Genomic DNA, 21342 nt, shown 5'->3' on the forward strand with positions numbered 1-21342 from the left:
CTGTACAGTTTCTATTTATGATTTCTTGAAATACAGTTCTGAAAAAACAGGCTTTTACAAAGCCCACTGTGTTTCAACTGAAGTTGACTTGTTGTTCAGTCATTTCTGACTCTTTGTGACCCTATTTGGAGTTTTCTTCGCAAAGATACTAGAGTGGTTTGCCATTTCCTTCGCTAGCTCATTTTATAGATGAGGAAACCATGGCAAACAGAAATAAGTTTAAGCCTAGGGTTACACATCTACTAAGTGTCTGAGGCCAGATTTGAACTCAGGAAGATGAGTCTTCCTGACTCCAGGCCCAGCACTCTATCTACTGCACCACCTAGGTGACTACACCTTTAAATCCAAATCACTCTGCCTTTCACTGAATGGACCAATAATAACTCGATGCCTTTAGCAATTCTGAGGATGTGAACAATTCAAGGTGATTAAGCACCACCCAATTTTCAATTATCTGGGAAAATACCACACTATGGTATTCTGTAGTTTAAAAGAAATTTACTGACTCATATGACCAATAACAAATATGAATTATATATGACTATCCAGGGCCACATAGTATAGAGTAAAACACACTGGCCCAGTACTCAGGAGAGAAATGAATTTGAACCCTGTTTCTGATCATGCTGACTGTGTGACCTTGTGCAAACTCTGCCTCTGAGACTTGGTTTCCTCATCTATAAATTGGGGATGATAATCTTTTTCCTGCCTACCTCACAGGGTTATCATGAGGAAAGTGTTCTTTAAGTCAAAATATACCAAATTGTGACTCATTTATCTTTATCGTCATCATTATCATCATCAGCACTCTACCTCAGCAGTTTCAAGTCCATCAATTGTCATACAGATGTCCAAGTCACTCTGTTTGAACCCAAATCCATTTTTGGAAGAACCAAATAAGCTCAATCTGGTGCCTATTGGAAATATAAATAATAAATATATTTTTTGAGGACATTTTATTTTCAAACAGGCATTCTTAAGAACGGGCAATTTAGATACTTCTGGTAACAGAATATTATATAGCTTATTTTGTAGTAAAAAAAGTGCAAATTTAGAAGTAAAGTTTTCAAAAGTATAAAATATACAAATTAAGGTCCTACCTCACTAATGATCTCACTGAAGACAAATACTGATCTCTTAACTTCTAGTTTATTTTAGAATCCCATCTCTTGTTTACCTCAAAGTTTGCTTTTATTAAAAGTAAACTACAGGGGTCGCCAGGTGGTGCAGTGAGTAAGAGCGCCGGCCCCAGCGTTGGGAGACCTGGGATCAGTTCTGGCCTCAGATACTCAGCACCCACACAAAAATAACTGGCCATGTAACCTTGAGCAAGTTACTTAACCCCAATTGCTTTAAAAAAAAGTAAACTACATAAAGCAAGAAAAACTTGAGACAGATAAATTTCAAGATAAAATCTACAGCATCTCCCTATATCTATAGTTATTAAGTTTGCTACTTCTTTGAAAAAATTATTTTTGAAATAAAATTTTAAATTTTGATTAAAACTTTAAATGGAAACAAAATATATGCATGGCATTTGTTAACAAAAACAATATTTCAGTATTCAACCTATTGGTACACTACAATTTTCTGTATCAGCTACAACACCAATCACATCATTTATTTTTCTCTAAGTCAGTAAGTCTGGAACAAAATTACTGATCATCTAGAAATGTTAAGCTGCGAAAAAAAAGTCAACATACATAACCTTACCTGGAAACTCTTGTCTTATGAAACTTTCCAGGTTTTGCCGAATATGTTCACGAGCTTGATCTTCTAAAGCAGTTGCAGAAAAATCCTCTGTTTAAAATAAACAGAAAAAATGGTCAAAGAGCTTTCAAAAATTTGCCCAAGAACTAGAAGAACCAAGATTTCATTAAAAAAAAAAAACAATTCTTCCCATCCCCAAATTTCTAAGCATCTCCTATGTGAATAACACTATTGCAGAAGCAATGTAAAATCACAGAAAAAAAACCCGATCAAGAAAGTCACAATAAATTACTAAGAATTACAGAAATTATCTTATCAAGAGAAACTACATTTTGGTATTATTAAAAATAGGGCTGGCTTTGATAGATCAGCCTGAAACTTTCAAAACATTATTTTGTTCAGATGGTCTGTTTTGAATAGTTTTCAGAGACTTAAGAACTCTGAACAACCTTCTATTATTTCAGGGGACTGATGATGAAGGCTACCCACTTCCTTTCAGAGAGGTGACTGAACTCAAGAGTACACTAGAATGAGACTTTTTTTTTGACAAATCCAATGTTTCAGGGAGGGGGGTGTTGGAAGAGGACAGGTGTGTGGTGGGATGAGAGGGAGATAAAAATTGATATCTGCTAATTAAAAAATACTGATAAAACAAAGAAACAGTTGACTAGTTAGATATCTACTTTTATTTATAATGCTTAAAGTGAAAATATTATCAAAAGTTTTTCTGTATTTTACTTTCTCTCAGTTGGAACTTGGAACCCTAAAGATTAAATGAATCTATCTATATCTATATAACAGTTAAAAATTAAAGTAAGTAAAGACTGATAAACAAATACTGCAATTTCTCATATCTTAAGCCATCTCCTAATGTGGCAAATTTTTGAAGCCTACTCTAATGTTCCTAGAAATTAGTAAGAAATTTTGACAACTTACTGTAACACTGGATGCAAACTTGATCTAAGATATTTGAAAATGTGGGTGTTAATGGTGGCAAAGGATCCAGTTCAATTTTTTTGAAGTCTTCAGGGCAATCCTTCTTTAGGTGGCCCTCTCGCTTGCACAAACTACATACTACAGTAGGAGGCTACATGAAAGGGAAAAGCAAAAAGTCTTAAATGCAGTTTCTAACATGGGAGTTGCTAAGCTTTTCTAGCAGAATATTCTACTTCAGAGTATTATCCTTAGGGGTGGGGTATGGTATGATGCAGTTGGAATACTTAGCAACCTTTAATAGCTTGGGGCAGGAAATCGGGGGAGTGCTAAAACCTAGGAAGTTTTGGCTTAATCAAGCTGGGCTTAAAGATCAAATAATTAGTCACTACTAATCGTTTCAGTAAGCCTGTTCTACTAAATGAAAACTAAATTTATATGCACAAAAATTTTAAAAGCATCTAAGTTGTTTAAATCAAATGAATAATTAATCACCACTAATCAGTTCAGCAGGTCTGTTCTACTAAATGAAAACTAAAATATATACACAAAATTTTAAAAAACATCCAAGTTGTTTCTTTGGAAGTTAAATTTTTTTACCTTGCCTTTGGTGAAGACAGGTTTACTAAATTCATAGAACAGGTCCAAATGATCTACAGTTGAATGTTCCTCACATACATTTTCTTCCTTAAGAGGATGCTTTTCATTTAATTCCATTGGCAAGGGTTCATCTAAATCTTTTCTAACTTCTTTCAAATCTTCACATTTAACGTGAACAACTAATCCGTCCTCTTCAGAGAGGACATCGTCATCTCCATATCCAGTGTATGTGTCCAACGCATCTTGCACCACAGTAACACGATTCCGTTCACTGATGGTATGCCTGGCTTCTTCATCCTCTTCCTCCTCATCTGAATTAGTGATTTCTGATGTCTGGCCCTGTACTGAATGTGTAGCCCTGTTTGAGTCTTCTAATTCATCTGTGCCTTCTGTGCTCTCCTCATCCATGTCAGCCTTGTCATCCACAGTAACAAAGTTATCCCTTTCAGTTATTGTAATGTTTTGGAAGCTCTCTAAATCTGAAACGCTGTCATTCTCCATATCAAGGTCATTGGTAGGAGCAAGCAGTTCTCCATTCTCGCTGTCATCATCTAATTCTTGATCCATAGGCATCAGACTTTTCTCCCAGTCTTGTCTCATGTCAGGCTCTTCCTCCTCCTCCTCCTCATCTTCATCATTTCCACTTTCTGCTTCCTCATAATGTGGTCTGAAATCCTCAGAGTCATCAAAAATGACTTCTTCAATGATACAATCTAAATCTCCCTGGTCCTGGTTGATTCCAACTTGAATATCTCCTAACTCCTCTGTTGGGCTTTCAAAACCATCAAACATCTTTATAGTATTTCTCTGATGTGTCCTGAAGTTTTCTACAGGATTGGCAGCATCAGTACGGTCCCCCAAAACCATGATTTTGTTATTTATTACTTGTACCTCAGGGTCAAGCTTTACATTATCTTTCAGGCGTACGGATGTTTGAGATGCATCTACATTTATGTCCAGAGGCTTTTTGGGGGTGGTCTTTGCTGTTCTTTTGTGTGGGATAGCAAAATACTTATATGTTGCTCTGAAACAATGAAGTGTATATTCATAAACCAGCTGACTGTTCAAGGTTCTCGCCACATTCCTCTTAACGGAGTATGGATCTGTAACAACAAAAAAATACATCATCTTTATATTTTACCTTGAAAACAATTAATGTATTTTAGATTAAAAGCAACAATAAATCAGGCAAAATCAATCCTATTTCTTAAGTGTGGCTATTTTCATCTGGGAGTCAAGATAGAGGGGGAAAATGTCATCTCTCATATGAAGAAATCTCTCACATGAAGAAACTCCAAATATCAAAATTCTCTCTTATAACCAACCCACTTTGTACAATACCAGTATCCCTTCCTTATCTAGTTCTATGATAGTGGCAGTGGAAAAGAAATGATCAAACTGGCTCTTAAGCCTTTGGGGACTACTTCCTACACTGGAAGCCTCTGCTGAGTGCTCTGCCTCCCCCACTCAGCCAGTCACTTTGTAAAGCTTACCTCCACTCTTCCGCCCTGTGAAGCCCCATCACTGAACTGGCTGGACTGAATTCCAGGGGTGAGAGGGAGGCGCGAGGAGGAGACACCACTTCTCACAATCTGCTCTCCTCCCCTAAAGCTCCAGCAGGGCAGGCAATTGGCCAGAAGAGCTGAGCCAGAGAAACTGCAGGGGAGGGTTTAAAAATGTGAGATCCCCATGACTGCACACAGAATTTTATGCAAAATGCAAAAAACCCTCTTATGCAACATAAAGCTTGAAAAAAAAAATCAAGCAAAAATAAGGGAATTCCGTACTGAAGGTTCCTTCAGCTATAATTATCAGGAAGTTCTTAAAAATGTTTTTAAAGGGGCAAAATTTAGATTTCTATATGAGCTTCCATTATGGAACAGTCTAACTTCTAAAAGTTGAAAATGGTTTAAGAGGCCAGCCCACTTTCCAATGCCTAGTGAATATGTCAGTGTGTTTCACTGCAATACAGATTTGGTTTAATGAGTCCTATGCAAAAGAATATATGCATAGTTTAAATACTACTGGAGGCTTCCTAGCAATAAATCATGCCTGCAGATTGCTGGAGTCCATGAAACTAATCAATGAATATAAAATGGGGTAAAGTGAACCTGGAAGTAAAGATGTATAGTCAGGTTTTTTTTAAGCTTCAAAGACTCATTTAAATTGAATGAATGTATCTAAGCATGAGATTGTACTGAACCACATGCCATGCAGAGCTCTAGCACGAGGAGGATCCTGACTGCTTCCTTTCTTGCTGGGTTCTGGTACACCTTGTATGAAGGTGATGAAAGAAGACTGAAGTAAAGTACATGCGGTTAGAGCTGCACTTGGTTTTTGCTGTTTTTTTTAAAGGTGACAAATCTGGATACCTTCCACAGCAATGCGCTTTTTGGGCCAATCCTTTGCTTCACGAGATATGGCTTCTTTGGCACGTATGCTGATGACCAAATCACCCAAATTAAATTCTAAAGCATAGAAACGAAGCAATTCCACCCAAAGCTGCCCAACTGGTGCAGAACACTGGTCTTCTAAGTCAAACACCAAGGGGACCTGTAGCAAAAAGAAGAAATGTTCATCATGACAGGTGTCCAAATAGTCAGATAAAACAAAATTACACGGATTCTGTTTTAACAAAATGAAACTTAAGGGGAGGTCTGAGTGTGGAAATCCCTTCACAGGAAGCTTGAACTGACTACAAAAAAATTAAGCTACGTATTAGTGATTGGCTTTTATTATGCTTTAGACAGACTCAGGATCTTATCAAGACAGCATGGAGCAGAGGGAAGGAAAATGGAGCTGGAGCCAGGAGGGATGCGGCTTGATCATCCTGCCTCTGATATTTACTTGGACTGTAACCATGGGGAAACTCTCCTAGAATCTCAACTTTCTAACTATAAGATGAGAACAATACTCATGACAGCACTCTTGCCTCACCAGGGTTGTCATAAGCCTGGATTCAATGAGAAATGTGAAGCACGTGTAAGTGCTAGTGTGTCAGCTACTGTGTGGGCAATCTCTCAACATCACCTCCTCTTGCGTCTCTGCTGCCTGTGTTTGCTAAGAAGCAGTCACTGATACATCAGGCATATCTGCTACTTCCAATTTATGAAATGTTGCGAAGACAGCAAGGATTGTATAAGAGGTGCTAACATTCTCAGGACTGTCCCCACCTAAGCTATCAATACCCCTCAAGGGGTACTGAAAAAAGCAAAGGGAATAGGATCCTGCGGTACACAGATTTATAAGGATATTATATTTGTGACTGGATTTTTAGTTCTGATGCCAGTTGATTTCTGATGTCAAAGGTGTGGATTTAAAAACATACATATATCTAGATGTATTCATCTAGAGAATATACAAGGATTTTCTGTCAGAGAATTTTAAAGTTACATGGTATATTCAAAACTATTCCAGCGCTAGAGATGAAGAAACCAAGGTACGAAGATATAAAATGTTCAGAGCACAAGAAGCACTTCTATTAACTTTCAATCCATTACCCTCATGACAGGCAGTCTCAAGAATACAAAATTCTGTCTGTATATTTAGAGGCAAAGTCATAATTTAGCTGTTCAATTTGTACAAAATCCCCCAATTGAACTATTTATTTAGGTTGTCTTTTTGCTACTACTGCCTTTTGACTTTTTTCAAATACTACAGGATAGTCACACTGGTAAGAAATAGGAGCAATAGATGGAAGTTACAGGTCGGCAAATTCTGGTTCAATATAAAGACAATTTCCTAAGAATGAGAACTATTTAGAAGTAGAATGAATGCATTATGTGGTGAGTTTCCTATCTGTGGTGGTCTTCAAGCAGAGACTGAAAGACTGCTTTCAGGATGCTGTAGAAGGCCACGGATCCTTCTAGCATACTTTAGATTAGATGACCTCAGGGATCTTCTGCAATTAGAAACTCTAGGACTGTTCATATAACAATTCTGGATGTTTTGGGTCAATGTTTATAATTCCATTAGTGCAGGAATGCCTAACACTCTAACTATATCCATCAATAATTTATCTGTGACTTGGAGAGTTGTCTTCAGTACTGACAAGTTATATGACTTGCCCATGGTTACACAGGCATTATGTGTTATCAGATGTGGGTTTGAATCCAAGTTTTTTGTGATCCCAATTCCACAGCTGTTATAATTCATAGCACACTTTCTCTTTGTCTCTGTCTGCCTCTCCAAACCTCATTTTGCCGCACACTGTAACTCTAAACATGTCAACAGTAACAATACTTTGTGGACAATTGGTGTTAGTTCAGAGACCATTTTAGCAGATGACAAATGTAGAAGGTGGAAAACTAGGTAAATCACAAATAACAAACGATTAGCTGGGGATCTGAGTAACAAGTAACATTCTGCTTATTCTTTTTCATCTTCTTTTGCACAAACCTTTTATTAAAGTTCAACACTAAGGCTAAAGGACTGATACAGGAACCTCCAAGGAAACCCTTTTCAGTTCATACAGGGGATTTTCTGGGTCACTAAGAGGTTTCAGTGACTTATCCTGGGTAATATGTTGTAATGTCAAGGGAACCTGAAGATCTTTCCTGCTCCTAAATAGGCCCATGTGACCTGCTTTGAGCTCCCTCGGGGGAGAAGCTTGACACATGGGTGGAGCAGGAAGGGAGAGTGAGGCAGGGCAGCCAGTTTAAGGAAGAGGGAAGGAATTCTGCCTAGGGGAGTTTGTTTGTGGGAGGCCTAACAGAGGGAAGCCTTGGAGATGCAGGTGCTCTCTGCATTGGCGAAGTCTATAAACTTCTTTGTTACCACAGTGGAACTGGCTTTTTGGTATCTGAATAAATATTTTGGTTCCTTCTTCGAGGAAGAGAGTTTGTCATACTTTGTGATTCAACCCTCGAAATACATCTGCATATTCATAGCAGCTGCTATGGGTATTGCATTGGATATATATCTATCTTATGTTAGAGGCAACTTTTGAACAGAGGCCTTCCTAATTTTGAAATTGGCGCTCTATTCATTATGCCATGCTTCTTCAGAAGACATTCATGCATTTCATTGCTATTAGTTATGGATTTTATTACTTCAACTAGAAGTCAAGAGTTGTGCCTATAGGTAATCTCATTTCACCTCAGGAAAAAGAGCTTTAACTGAGTTAAAATTTGCCACCAAGTTGAGCCTGGAACCTGGATTTTCCCTGTGCTCTAGTTACTCAAAGATCATCTTAGTTGGTTTTAAATCCAAATGATTGTTGCTATGTTAGCCATTACAATATAGGTGAAATGTAAGAAAACTTACCTTGAATTGCCTTGTGACATTTCTCTCATTACTGTCTTAAATACATTGGTTTATTACTTGAATTTTTCCTCTGCTTCTCATCCTCTATCAAAAATTTTAAGCAATTGGGGCAGCTAGCTGTTGCAGTGAACAGAGCACCAGCCCTTAAGTCAGGAGGACCTGAGTTCAAATCTGGCCTCAGATATTTAACACAAAAATTAGCCGTGTGACCCTAATTTCCTCTCCAAAAAAGCAAAAAAAAAAAAAAAAAGTCAAGCAATGAGATGAATGAGAAGATGAGCAATAAAGGAATGCGGTAGAAATTTGAAAAAATTCTTGGTTAATTAAAAACTGACAGTTTTTCAGTTTAATAATGAAAGTAGATAAAAATGAGTTCAGACCTTTCCTCTTTTAAAAGACATTTCCTTAGATGATTCATCATCTCTCGCAGAAGTAATCTGTTCCCAAACCACCAAATCATTTTCAACTTCTTTAAGGTTAAAATTTACTAGTTTGTTCAATGAGAATCCTTCAATCTAGGAAAATAGGACAGATACAATCTTAGTAAGTTAAAAACAGTATTTACTATTATAGCAATGCTTATCAATCTTACATAAATAATTGCTAGAGCACATTCTATAAAAAATCCCATTACAGAATATATTAAAAGGTGTCCTAAGGAATCTTGGTGAGCTATCTCTAAAGTTTTGTTTTGCAAGTGTGGAAAAAATGGTGGGTCTCAGCACACTGCTTTCTCACGAAGTATTTTTGTAAAAATAGACACCAAATGGAAACATTAGTTGTATACAGGAGCCTCATAAAGACTCATGTCCCACAAACCTTTTATTAAAGTTAAAAACTTAGGTTGAAAGGACTACTAAGGGAGAGTCACAAAGATGTACAACTCTTTTTTTCTTCACTATGCCAACCTATGCCTAACATATGCTATATGATACTTTTTAAAAAAAGTGAATCTGAAATATAGAATTCCTTGTAAAAGTAACAGAGTGGCATTTAGAAATACAGTTATCCTTTCTACATTGCGACTTTCCCCACTGTGGTTTTCTTATATCACAGATCAACATAAGAAATTAAATGGGAATTTTTTGGAAGCTGCAGATGACATTAGAAGGCCAGCAGATGACACAGAGCCTATGACCAAGTACTTAACCCAAATTTTACAATAAGATACTATTAAACACCTCATAAAAGAAAATCTTATGCAGGCTTTCCAGATGAAAAGGTGCTGCACCCCTAACCCCTGAAATGTAGAAGGGATAAGTATACTAAACATGACACATTTTATTCCTTTGTGTACTAGTTAATCATCAGGGTAGAAAGTAGAAGAACCAATTAGGAATTCATGTGGGTTAAGAAGGTTTTTTTCCCCCCCTTTAATGCAAATAGCTAATAGCATGTTTAAGATGAGTTATTCATAATTCACTATGATTTACTGTAATCAATCAAAATCCTGCTGAGAATATCCTGACTTGGGAAATGGGAGTTGTGACGAGGAAAGCTGAAGAGGAGTAAGGAACTTTGGAGAGCCAACAGAAAACAGGAGGGCACTGGAAATTTAGGGAGTGGGAGAAAGGGAAAGTGAAAGGACTCTTCTAAGAAATGCTTTTCTACTTTGCAATTTATATAAAACTGTGTTACTACTAACGCAGGCATTAGTAATCTACCCTGTTTTTAAAGCTCAGAGATGACTGCCGACACCAAAGATATCCCAGAGTCATAAGAGCTGGGAAAGACCTGAGAAAACTTCATGTTGGACAATCAGAACATCCAGTTCTGGTGACAGAAGTCCTAGTAACACAGATGGGGAGTTACTGGGGCATCTAGGACGAGAACATAGCAATGCCTCTTTATCAAACACAGCATTTTTTACACTTATCCAAGCTGCGTTCAAATAAGCAGGATTAGTTCTAGAAGACTGCAAACCTCAGGGCCTTCCCCAATGAAAGCTAATCCAGTCATCTCTAGTTCATTCATCTTTTCCCCTTTTTTCTGTAGCTCCCCAGTAGGAAGAGATGATGAGAAAAAAGGAAGAAAAAGCTGGAATATATGTGCACACATCCTCCTTTCCCTTTGTGTGCAGAACAATAAAGGATTATACTATTCCTAAGAGAATTTTGTATGTCTATAAAATGTGAAGGCACATGATGAAAATATATCAAAATATTATTTTGTAAAGAAGTAAATAGAAAGTATTTTCAGAATGGACAGAAGAAAAAGCACTGGATGTGGAATCAGAGGGCTCAAATATGAAACACGCCCTGTCAAGAGAATTTTATCAGTGCAATCTCAGAAAAGTCAGTACACCATCCTGGGTCTCAGTTTCCTCATTAATGAATGAAGGAAAATGCCTATCACATATAAAGTACTGTGCCATGCCTGGATGACAGAGAGAAAATTAGGTGATTATACTAGAGTTTCCCTAAGGTTCCTTCTAGCTCTAAAATCATATGATTCTAAGATGAGATAAAGATGAATAACTTGGAAGTTAAGAACATAAAGTTAAGAAAACAAAACTATTTTCTGTAATTACTTATATTGCCACATTGTTGCTGTTTTAGGATATTTCAGGATTTAAGAATTTATAAGTAAATTTAAGTTGGTAAATTTGCATATTTATATGCATATTTTCTCTAGATTGTGTGTACATGTATATTTAGGGCTGAGTGTACTTTACTCTCCTTTCAGTATACATATACACACACATGTATTCATGTGCCCAGGAGCAACCCTCGCTCCCCTCATGACTTTAATGGTGTAGAGAACTCTTCCTGGTAAGGAAAAACCCCTTCTCCCAATTCATAAAGGCAACTGTTCTATAACCTACAGTCTTACAGAGTTTCTGGGACAGAGGCCAAATGACTGATCAGGCTCACGTGGCCAGAAGGTATCTGACGCCGGACTAAGACTCACAGGCCATCTCTACCTGTGGGGCTTTGTTCCAGTTTCCCACATCTCATAACATTAATACTTTTAAATGCTTATTACATTTCCTCTTAGGAAAAAAAGTCAAGTACCTCAGAGATGTACTTCACAGAAAGCAACCTGCCAATCCTCGAATGCTTGGGCCCTTAACAATTCTTCCTACCTTTATTCTCTCCAGAACTCCTCCAACCCATCTTTATGCACTGATCTAGTCATGTCACTTCTCTGCTCAAAAATATGCAGTGGCTCTTTATTGCAGCTACGGCAAGTTCAGACTGCTTTTCATGGCATTAAAGGCCATTCACAATCTTGCATCTCTCAGACTTTTAGACCACCTCACTCTCTAACATGCATGCTATTCTTCAGAAAAATCAGATTATTCTATTTCCTGGTTCCTCCACCATGAGCTTGTCCATCTCTGTGTTTTCGCTTATGTCGTTTCCTATGCTTAGAATACCCTCTCACCGTCTTTGTCAATTCCCACCCATCCTTTAAAAATCAGCTCCAATGGCCTTCCTTTTGACCCTCTCCCTGAACACTCAAATTCTACTGCACTTGGTTATTCTGTAAGGCCGTCTCCTCTAAATTTTGAATGTTCCTCATTGCCTAAATATACTTAATTGAACCTAATTATCCTGGCTAGAAGGGAAATATGAATTCAATGGTAAAACTGAGAAAATTATGCTCCAAAGCAAATGCATTTTTTTTTGCAAAAGATACAATTTCATAATTTTTAAATAAAGTGAAATTTACCCATGATCCTAGATATACAGGCAGAACTGGTTCTTTTCTTTGTTGAAGAAAGAAAATAGCCATTAGGGCAAATACATAGGGTGGTAAGCCCCCTTCTTCAGGATGATCTGTACAGCAAAGCTAAAATAAAAGGAGGAAAAGCGTATGAGTCTGCTTCCACTAAACTTTTCATTCTTCAAGCCTGGTTATAGATATAAAATAACCATCATCAATTTGAACCACCTGTTAAGAAAAAAATGTGAGTAAAGTATAAGTGACTTAGCACACTGACTTCTAAAGAGGTCATGTACACGTAGTAAGTGCTCAGTAAACTTGTTGATTTGATTTGCTTTAAAGTCCAAAGTCTGGGTGGTTACAATAGTAAAAGTCACTGGTTTAGATCCCTATTGTGGGCAAAGTTGACTTTGCCTTGTTATTAGTAATTTATAATTTATATCATTTTAAGGTTTGCAAATCTCTTCAGTTATTCTATCATTTTATCCTCACAATAACCCCAAGAGGTAGGTACATTTTCCAAATAAGGAAACTGCGTCAGAGAGATATTATTTGACTTGCTCAAGCTCACACAGCTAGTAAGTGTCTGAGGCTAGATTTGAACTTCCTGACCCCAGGTCCAGTGCATTATCCCCCTGCCCTCAGATATACATCTAACTTTGTTATTACAAAAGAAACTAATTATTATTTGTTCTTCGCTCTTGGAGAGGACCGATGACATCAGGAGAGTGATGTCTTACCTTGTGTATGAACTGGATTTAAGTGAGGCAGGGCTGCACAAAGTCATCAGCCTCATTCTTTCCTCCAGATTCATCAAAGTCCAGTGGCAAGACTAAAATCAAGATGACTGGCAATGGCCTGGGAGCTTTTATATATATATATATATATATGTACATATATATATATTTGCTTTTTTTTGGAGAGCAATTGGGGTTAAGTGACTTGCCCAAAGTCACATGGCTAGTTTTTGTGTTAAGTGTCTGAGGCCGGATTTGAATTCAGGTCCTCCTGACTCCAGGGCCAGTCCTCTATTCACTGAGCCACCTAGCCTCCCTGGGAGGTTATATTTTGGGGCTTAGGAGCATGTTTTATTTTATTTTAATTAATAATTCATAGTTTTCAAAAAGTTGGGACAATTTACTTTTTTCCCTGTAAAATTTCCATATATGATTTCTTGAAACATAGCTCTGAAAAAATAGGCTTTTAAAAAATCCATTGTGTTTCAAATGGAGCTAACTCATTCAGTCATTTCTGACTTGTTCACCCCACTTGGGGCTTTCTTGGCAAAGATACTGGAGTGGTTTGCCATTTTCTTCTCTGGCTCATTTTATAGATTGAGGAACTGAGGCAAACAAGATTAAGTGACTTACCCAGGGTCACACACTATGCCTTTAGACTCAAATCACTCTGGCTTTCAATAAATGTTCAATAATAACTTGGTACCTTTAACAATTCTAAGGATGTGAACAATTCAAGGTGAGTACCACCCAATTTTCAATTATCTGGGAAAATACCACATTAAAGTATAGTATTCTGTAATTTAAAATAAATTTACTGACTCATATTACTGATAACAAATGTAAACTATATATGACCATCCAGGGACACACTGTAAAACCCATTGGCCTAGTACTCAGGAGAAAACTGAATTTGAACCTTGGTTCTGGTCACACTAGCTGGGTGACCTTGTGCAAATTTTACCTCTGAGACTTGGTTTCCTCATTTATAAATTGGGGATGACAACTTTTTTCCTGCCAACCTCACAGAGTTATCATGAGTGCTCTATAAGTCAAAAGATACTATACAATTGTGATTCCTTTATCACCATCATCATCAATCTACCTCAGCAGTTTCAAGTCCATCTATTGTTTTACAGATGTCCAGGTTGCTCTGTTTGAACCCAAATCCATTTTTGGAAGAACCAAATTAGGTCAATTTGGTGCCCTGAAACTCTTAGAACACCAGTGGATTTGAGTATATCTATTACCACTACTGTGAAAACAATTAAAATTCATGAGCCATTTATTGTTAATCTGATGGCTGGGTACAAAGGGCAGCATGTTATTAGTTCTGCCAAATACACAGGAGAAACAACTTTAATATGCCTGCTATTCAGCTACTTCTAAATGTTGAAAGAGAAATTGTACTACCCCTTCAATTTGGGTTAAACATGCTGTAGCTCTCTTCTATCACTATTTCAATTACACGAACTTTAGAATCTCAGACATTCAGAACGCATCCTGTCCCTGTTTGGGCCCCAAATCAGGAAACTATAATTAAAATGTCATATTTTCTTTGGCTTTTTTTTTTTAAAGGGAGGTAATTTAATTTAATGTTTCAAGTATATTGAAAGATTTTAAGGAAATGAAAATATCAAAATTCATATTCCTTCTTTGGATTTCAACATTTCTTCCATTTGCCCAGAAGTACTAATGTCTTATACAGATTCTGATACATATCCAAAATTAAAAAAAAAAATTAAAATAAGAGGCTAAAAAACTTTAGGCAAATTGCATGTGGAAATTTATCCTCACGTAAGAATATATGACTGTATTTAGAGGACCCATGCTTACCTTTGCCCAGTACCTGAATGCAATTACCAAAGGGACCAGCTTAGGTTCTAGTTTTCCAAGAGCAGCTAAATGATTTGTGGTCAGACAAGCATTTTCATTTCCTGCACTCACTTTACAAATGAGGCCACTAAAACAATGAAAACAAAACAAAACTTCAAGACAGAGAACCGTTTTTTCTTCCCCCATATTAAGATTTAAGATAATCATAAAAGTTTGAAAACTTCATTTGGTGTCTAAAAATTTACTGAGCCGAAATTAATTGATAGCTCTGCCTATATAAGAAACAGGAACGAGAAGGCAAAGCTAACTTCTAATAAAGAGAGGCACAGCAGGACCGTGTATTACAAAGCATGGGAGGAACGTGTCCGGGGAAAATGAGACACTCACAGCTACCGAGCAGTCAGTGCTGCTTTTATGTGACTTCAGATGTATAGAGACAGATGGACACAAGCATGCCAGCATGTTATTACTATGCAATGCATCCAAAATGGAGTGACAGAAAATTTAGGGGCAGATCATTTTGGTCATGTAATTGAAATGGGTGAGAAATGTTTTCCTCCCAACACTTTCCTTTGATGGAATCGGCTTAAAAAAATGACTTCTACCTGAATTGCCCAAAATACAGCAAATATCAATAGTAAATTTGCGAAATACTAATGTATGCATCAACTTGTTCTGGCAATTGAATCACTCAGACAATTATATGTGTTTGCCTGCTGACCTAGGTGACCTTAATGCCTATAAACGGGAGATACAAACTGAGACCTTTGTTTTTCTCGGCACACCACCACTGGCACCCTAGCATGGAAATCTGCATCAACATCAATGAAAGACTCTGAGGAAAGAAAAAATATTATGCATGTTAATAAAGTTTTTGTAAAACCAGAATTTGATAAAGTACAATCATTAGGAGAGGCTTTTTTGATTTTGTCTTTTAAAAGACAACTATGCAAAGAGGAGTATTTCAAACCTATATGTAAAAATGAGAGTTACAAGTCCAAGTCCAAGAATTCACAAGGAACTGTACAGTTTTCTTTCTGAGAATGGGTTTCCCCATTTCACCCAAACTTAAATGCAGCAGCAACTGAGAGGGTCCAAGCCAGCTGTTGATTGTCATGGAAGCTTTGACCTAGGAAGGTTCTTGTTTTCATAGGCAGCCAAATGAGTTCCTGCTCCTGGGGGCTCCATTTTTTTTTTTTGCTTTTTGGAGGGGCAATTGGGGTTAAGCGACTTGCCCAAGGTCACACATCTAGTTTTGTGTTAAGTGTCTGAGGCGGGGTTTGAACTCAGGAACTCCTGACTCCAGGGCTGGTGCTCTATTCACTGCGCCACCCAGCCGTCCCCACTGGCTCCATTCTTAATGATGACACCTAAGGAACTCTGGCCCTACTTCAGCTTGGAATTCTTGAGCTAGGGGACTGAACAAGTCTCGGACTTGCCAATGGCTGTTTACTGGAGAGATTTTCTTTTTAACTGATTTTTAAAAAATGTCATAGGAAAAGCTAATTGTCGGTTAGAAAAGCATATAGTACAAATTAAATCACACTACTTATGTTTAAAGGGGCAGTAGACTAAGAGATACTGAGGTGACATTTAAGAGTGCAGAAATACTATAAATATTACTAAAATTTGTTCTACTACTTTTATAAAAGTCATCTTTCTTAAAAGGATGCTTTTGGCCCTCCCCAACAATCTTGTATTGATTTTGTATGTATTTATATATGAGAAGAAGCAAGCCTGGAGCAGTGGACAAAGACCTGGTTCAGGAGCCAGAAGAGCTGACATCAGGTCCTGCCTCTGCTACAGCCAGTCACACATAGTCTGTGACCCCAAAGACCTGGCTCAGCTTTGCAGCCCTCAGAGCTCTAAGCTGCCCAGGCACAGGGTGTTACCTCTGTAAATGAGCTGCAGTTATTCTCCCCATCCCAGCACTTCTATGGGATACTTGAATTTGTGGTCTTTCCTGCATGTTCCTTAAAAGCAGGGACTGTTTTCATTTCTTGTCTTTCTATCCCAGGGCCTGATACAATGGCTGACACAAAATGTGCACTTAATACTTGCTGATTGTTGGATCTTGGGCAAAATCAAAATGAGAAATGGAAAAGACCAACTCCAATGGCAGTGATATTTTCTGACTCCTAAACCAGTGCGCTTTACACTGTACCAAGATAACTATCACAATTAATGCTACCTTTTGTATTCTGATCATAATAAACAGAAAGCTGTTTTGTAACTTTCCATCAACAACCGGCAAATTGATAGATGATGCATGGATTCACACTTGCTTATTTAAACTCTGACTATTGTCTTTTCTTCTTTAGGAACTTTTAGTGATGAAAGTAGGATAAACTGCTTGTGTCTCTTTTTATTTCTCAGGCTCAATGAAAGCTTTATTAAAAATACCTTTTTGATATGCTATGGGTAGCCACAAAATTAATTAGTAGACAATGGTTCCCTTCACCTGGAACACTGAAGAACATAAAATAAAGTATCCAATTGAGAATACAAGAAATATCAACAGTGGACATTGCATTAACCAACTGATAAATTTTGGTTTGATCATAGATCACTACTCCAAAACTCACTACAAGCTTGAAGCCAAGATATGGTTATGTAATATACATGCGTGTATATCAAGGCTAAAGAACAGGTAAAAGGGAACAGATAATAATTTACACATTTTAAAAATTACAGTGTCAATTATTTATTTCAGCTGAAGTTCCCTTAATTCATTTTACTCACTACTGTAAGAATAGGGGGTTTGAAGATGCATGGTAGCATGGAAAGAACACTGGTTTGAGAGGCAAGAAGCCTGGGCTAAGTACAGACGATCCTAAGCAAGTCAGCTGATCTCCTCGGGTCTCAATCTTCTCTTGTAGAATATAAAATGGGGAGAAGGGTAGAGTACTTGGCCTAGATTATCTACAAGGTCTCTAAAATTCCGTTAACTTTCATCTTATTCTAATTTCACAAGCATGTATTATTTATGTCTTTTATATATTAGGTTCCAACTCAATATAAGAGGCCCAATTTTTAGGATCCAACCTTATTCAGTTTTTTTCTTTTGCTTTTTTTGGAGTGGGGAGGGGAGGGCAATTGGGGTTAAGTGACTTGCCCAAGGTCCCAGGGCTAGTAAGTGTGTCAAGTGTCTGAGACTGAATTTGAACTCAGGTCTTCCTGACTTCAGAGCCGGTGCTCTATTCACTGTACCACTTAGCCGCCCTAATTCAGTTTTTTTCATGTAGGGTTAAGTTTCATCCATACATATGATCATACTTAATCTAACAAACTATTCACAACAGAAATCCTAGCAGGATCTGTAGCCTGGCATAGTGGGAAGAACCCTGCATTTGGAGTTAGAAGATTTAGGTTTAAATCCTAGCTATTTAACACTTATGTGACTTGGGAGAAAAACTTTATGTTTTGGGGTATCGATTTTCTCCTGTGTAAAATGAAAGGGTAAGACTTATGTGACCTGAATGATCCAGAAATAGAGTTCCTTCCAGCTCTAAATCCTATGAATAATAAATTCCTCTGAGTTCAATGTCTTAACTTTCACACACATGTTCAAACAATATACAACATCTAATGTTCCTTCTTTTCAAAATATCGGGACTTAAATGGACAATTTCAACACAAAAGAATGATTTTGAGAGTACAAGTGAAAAATATGATACATCTTACCACTGTTCTTTAAATTTTCTTGAATAAGTAAGAGCACATCTGGTTGAGTCATCTATGAAATAATCCAAATACATAAAAAAATGAGACAGCTCAATTCACAAGTATTTGAATCTTATTTGTGATGACATACAGTTCAAAATAGGAGATGTACATATTGATATGGAAATGAAAGGTCTAATAATTACAAACATATATGCATTGGCTATTTATTCTTTAGGACACGAAACTTTCCCTTTCAAACTATAACGAAGCTAGCCAAAAGAACAAGTATTACATAGTTGCACTTTGGAAATCTGGCATCTAGGCAACTGGAATATTAAATAACTAATAGTACCTCACCTGTGGAAGACTTTGGGGAAGAGCTGACACAAAGACACACGGATCAACTAAGAAGTATTACAATTGGGTGGATAATTGATCAGAATATTCGAAGGTTAAAGGCTTCCAGTTTTCAATTTATGATTGGTTGTTGAGTTGCCCAAGTAGCCATAAAAACCAATCCCCATGGGTATGCAGAAAACTAGGGAAGCTGAAGTGAACAGACCATTAGCAGGACAGGGGAAGAGGTGGGAAATTGGTGAAGTACAGCAGGAAAGGGGAAGACTACAATACTGACATCAATCTGCATCTCCATTTCTGCTCTCTAGAACAAGAAGTTCCTCAGCTATGTGGGATATACAAAGACAAAGACAATACAAAGAAAAAGGGTTTTTTTCCCCCAGTTTTTACTTAAAGAGGCACAATGCAAAGAAAAACTTAGCAGAGTTACTGACTATATTTATACATTCTAATTACAAAAAAGATTACCTGCTATAGAATAAATGTTTAACACATTCTATGAGGTTGAACATTTTTTTCATTTATAAGCAATAAAAAGAAGAGGCTATAAAGACCGAAGGAGCTTATATAAGAGGGCTAGATTCAATGATGGGGAGGGAGGTCTCTCTCTAGCTCTCAATCATGCCTGTTATGTAGAGAAATCTGCATGAGTCAGAAATCCTGGGTACTAGACCCAGCTGTTCTGCCACTTCCAGGCCTGAATGAATTAACTAACCTCTCTGGGTCTTGGTTTCCTCACCTGTAAATGAGAAAGGGAGGTCGTGAACTAAGTGACCTCTCAAGTTCAGTCCAGTCCTGAAAGTCTATCATCAGAATCTGTACAGTCCATATAAATACATGGTAAATATGAGGCCGTAAAGGTTTACTAGACATGTGACACAAAACGGCACAGGTAATACAAAATTAAGAAGAGCAAATGGACTACAATGGCAGTTTTCTAAGTGTGGTCCATGAATCCCTAGAGCTCTCCTGGATTAAAACTATTTTTGCAATAATATTAAGACATTAGTTGTCTATTCAAATATTTCTTTTTCTATTTTACATGTAATTGGGAAATAAGATATACAGGCACTGGGGCATAGAGATCCACTGGAAAAGTTGAAAGGTATATGGGAGAAAATATGGGAGAGAGCAGATTGGAGGAAGGGATATCCTGTGGGACTGCTATTTTTTTTGGGGGGGAGTAGGGGAAAAACAGGAAGAAAATTTGTAACTCAAAATCTGGCGGAAACGAATGATGTAAATCAGAAGTTAATAAAGCATTTGAAAAAAAAAATAAACACTAAAAAAGGCATTAAAAAAAATATTTCTCTTTCCAGCTACATATTTGTGTGGGGCTGGATTTTCTTTATATACTTTAACCAGAACAAGACATAGCAACAGACTGAATACAGAAACAGAGATAAAAATGCAGCTGTTTTCTGTTATGTCAGACATTAAACTGATTTGCAAAAATATGCAAAATTACATCACCCTTCTCACTAAATATTTTTGTTTTGGGAAACAGTTGTTTTTCATATAAACGTTATGTTAACATGTAATGGGTTTATTACTGTTAGTTTTAAAAGAATGGTTTTTAATTTATCAGCTTTAATTTCTAATATGCTAGGAAAAAAAGCAATAGATAGATTATAGCCTCTCAAAAACAAAAGGTTTTGGGGGGTCCTCAATAACTTTTCAGAGTTATCTGACCTCAGGGGGTCCAGAGGCCAAAAAGTTTGATAACTGTTAGACTAGAAAATGAAAGAACATTGGACTGTCTGATATAAAGAAATTGTTTGTAAGCCAAACTTACTGATCTTCCTAGCCATAATAATAACCTAGTATAATGCTTTATACTTAATAAATGTGTTTTATATGGATGGATATTGTGAGAGAAAACTAAAAAATAAACCTATTACTAGGAAATTTTAAGTTATTTTCAAATGAACAAAACTCAACAACCTGTCAGATTCAACAGAATAGCAACTTGGTAGCTATTTGTAGAGACTACTAAGAATGTAAATTTAAAAATAAAATTTCATTAAATCAAAGGTTATATTTATAAATTGGGGCAAACTGCTACCACAAAAGACAAGATGAAATGTCTGAGCTGCAACAATTTCAATTAAAGTTGATGTTTATCCGAAATAATTCCAAAGAAAGAGTTCAAATAAAGTTAACAGAATATATTTTTTATAGAACTCATATTCATAAAGATTTTATCACAATTTGCTATGGTTTTAGAAAAAAAAATTTATACTTACAGTGGCTGGAAACTGAACATCAATGTTTAAGTCCGAATTTTTGAAACCAAATCTGCTATAAGATGACCCATACAATCTTAAAGAACAATCTAAAAATAAAAATACTCTCATCAGCAAAACTTAATTTACAAAATCTTACCAAAAAAAAAGGAGACAAGTTTTATTTTTCCTCCCCAGAAGAGGGAACCAAATTAAATAGATTCACATATAAAAACAAATATACTTTAAATTTCAGGAGAACTAAGGAGAGAGCACCCAAGTTCAGTGTAGTTTAATTTCATCACTAAATATAACAGTTTTAATAAGTCAAGAAATTGCCTTCT

The 21342-nt window shown here is 36.8% G+C and overlaps 1 protein-coding gene across 4 annotated transcripts in view; it reads right to left on the reverse strand.

The window, feature by feature from the left end:
- The window catches only part of TUT7 (terminal uridylyl transferase 7), an 87259-nt gene that overhangs the window by 42752 nt on the left and 23165 nt on the right, over positions 1-21342 (reverse strand). For 3 of the 4 annotated variants that reach the window (XM_069087950.1, XM_069087952.1, XM_069087951.1), the window contains exons 6-16: positions 21020-21108; positions 18435-18486; positions 15516-15585; positions 14751-14877; positions 12184-12303; positions 8889-9023; positions 5616-5796; positions 3244-4346; positions 2647-2797; positions 1714-1800; positions 814-914 (exon numbers count right to left, since the gene is read on the reverse strand). In XM_069087950.1, coding sequence (XP_068944051.1) covers positions 814-914; positions 1714-1800; positions 2647-2797; positions 3244-4346; positions 5616-5796; positions 8889-9023; positions 12184-12303; positions 14751-14877; positions 15516-15585; positions 18435-18486; positions 21020-21108 — 2216 coding nt within the window. Of the gene's footprint in view, positions 1-813; positions 915-1713; positions 1801-2646; positions 2798-3243; positions 4347-4736; positions 4862-5615; positions 5797-8888; positions 9024-12183; positions 12304-14750; positions 14878-15515; positions 15586-18434; positions 18487-21019; positions 21109-21342 lie in introns of those variants that run through there. The other variant, XM_069087953.1, reaches the window with a different exon arrangement.

This window comes from Petaurus breviceps, unplaced genomic scaffold, assembly GCF_028583685.1.
Source record: "Petaurus breviceps papuanus isolate PSGF00001 unplaced genomic scaffold, PetGlider_PUasm1.0 183, whole genome shotgun sequence".
Taxonomy (NCBI): Eukaryota; Metazoa; Chordata; class Mammalia; order Diprotodontia; family Petauridae; genus Petaurus; species Petaurus breviceps.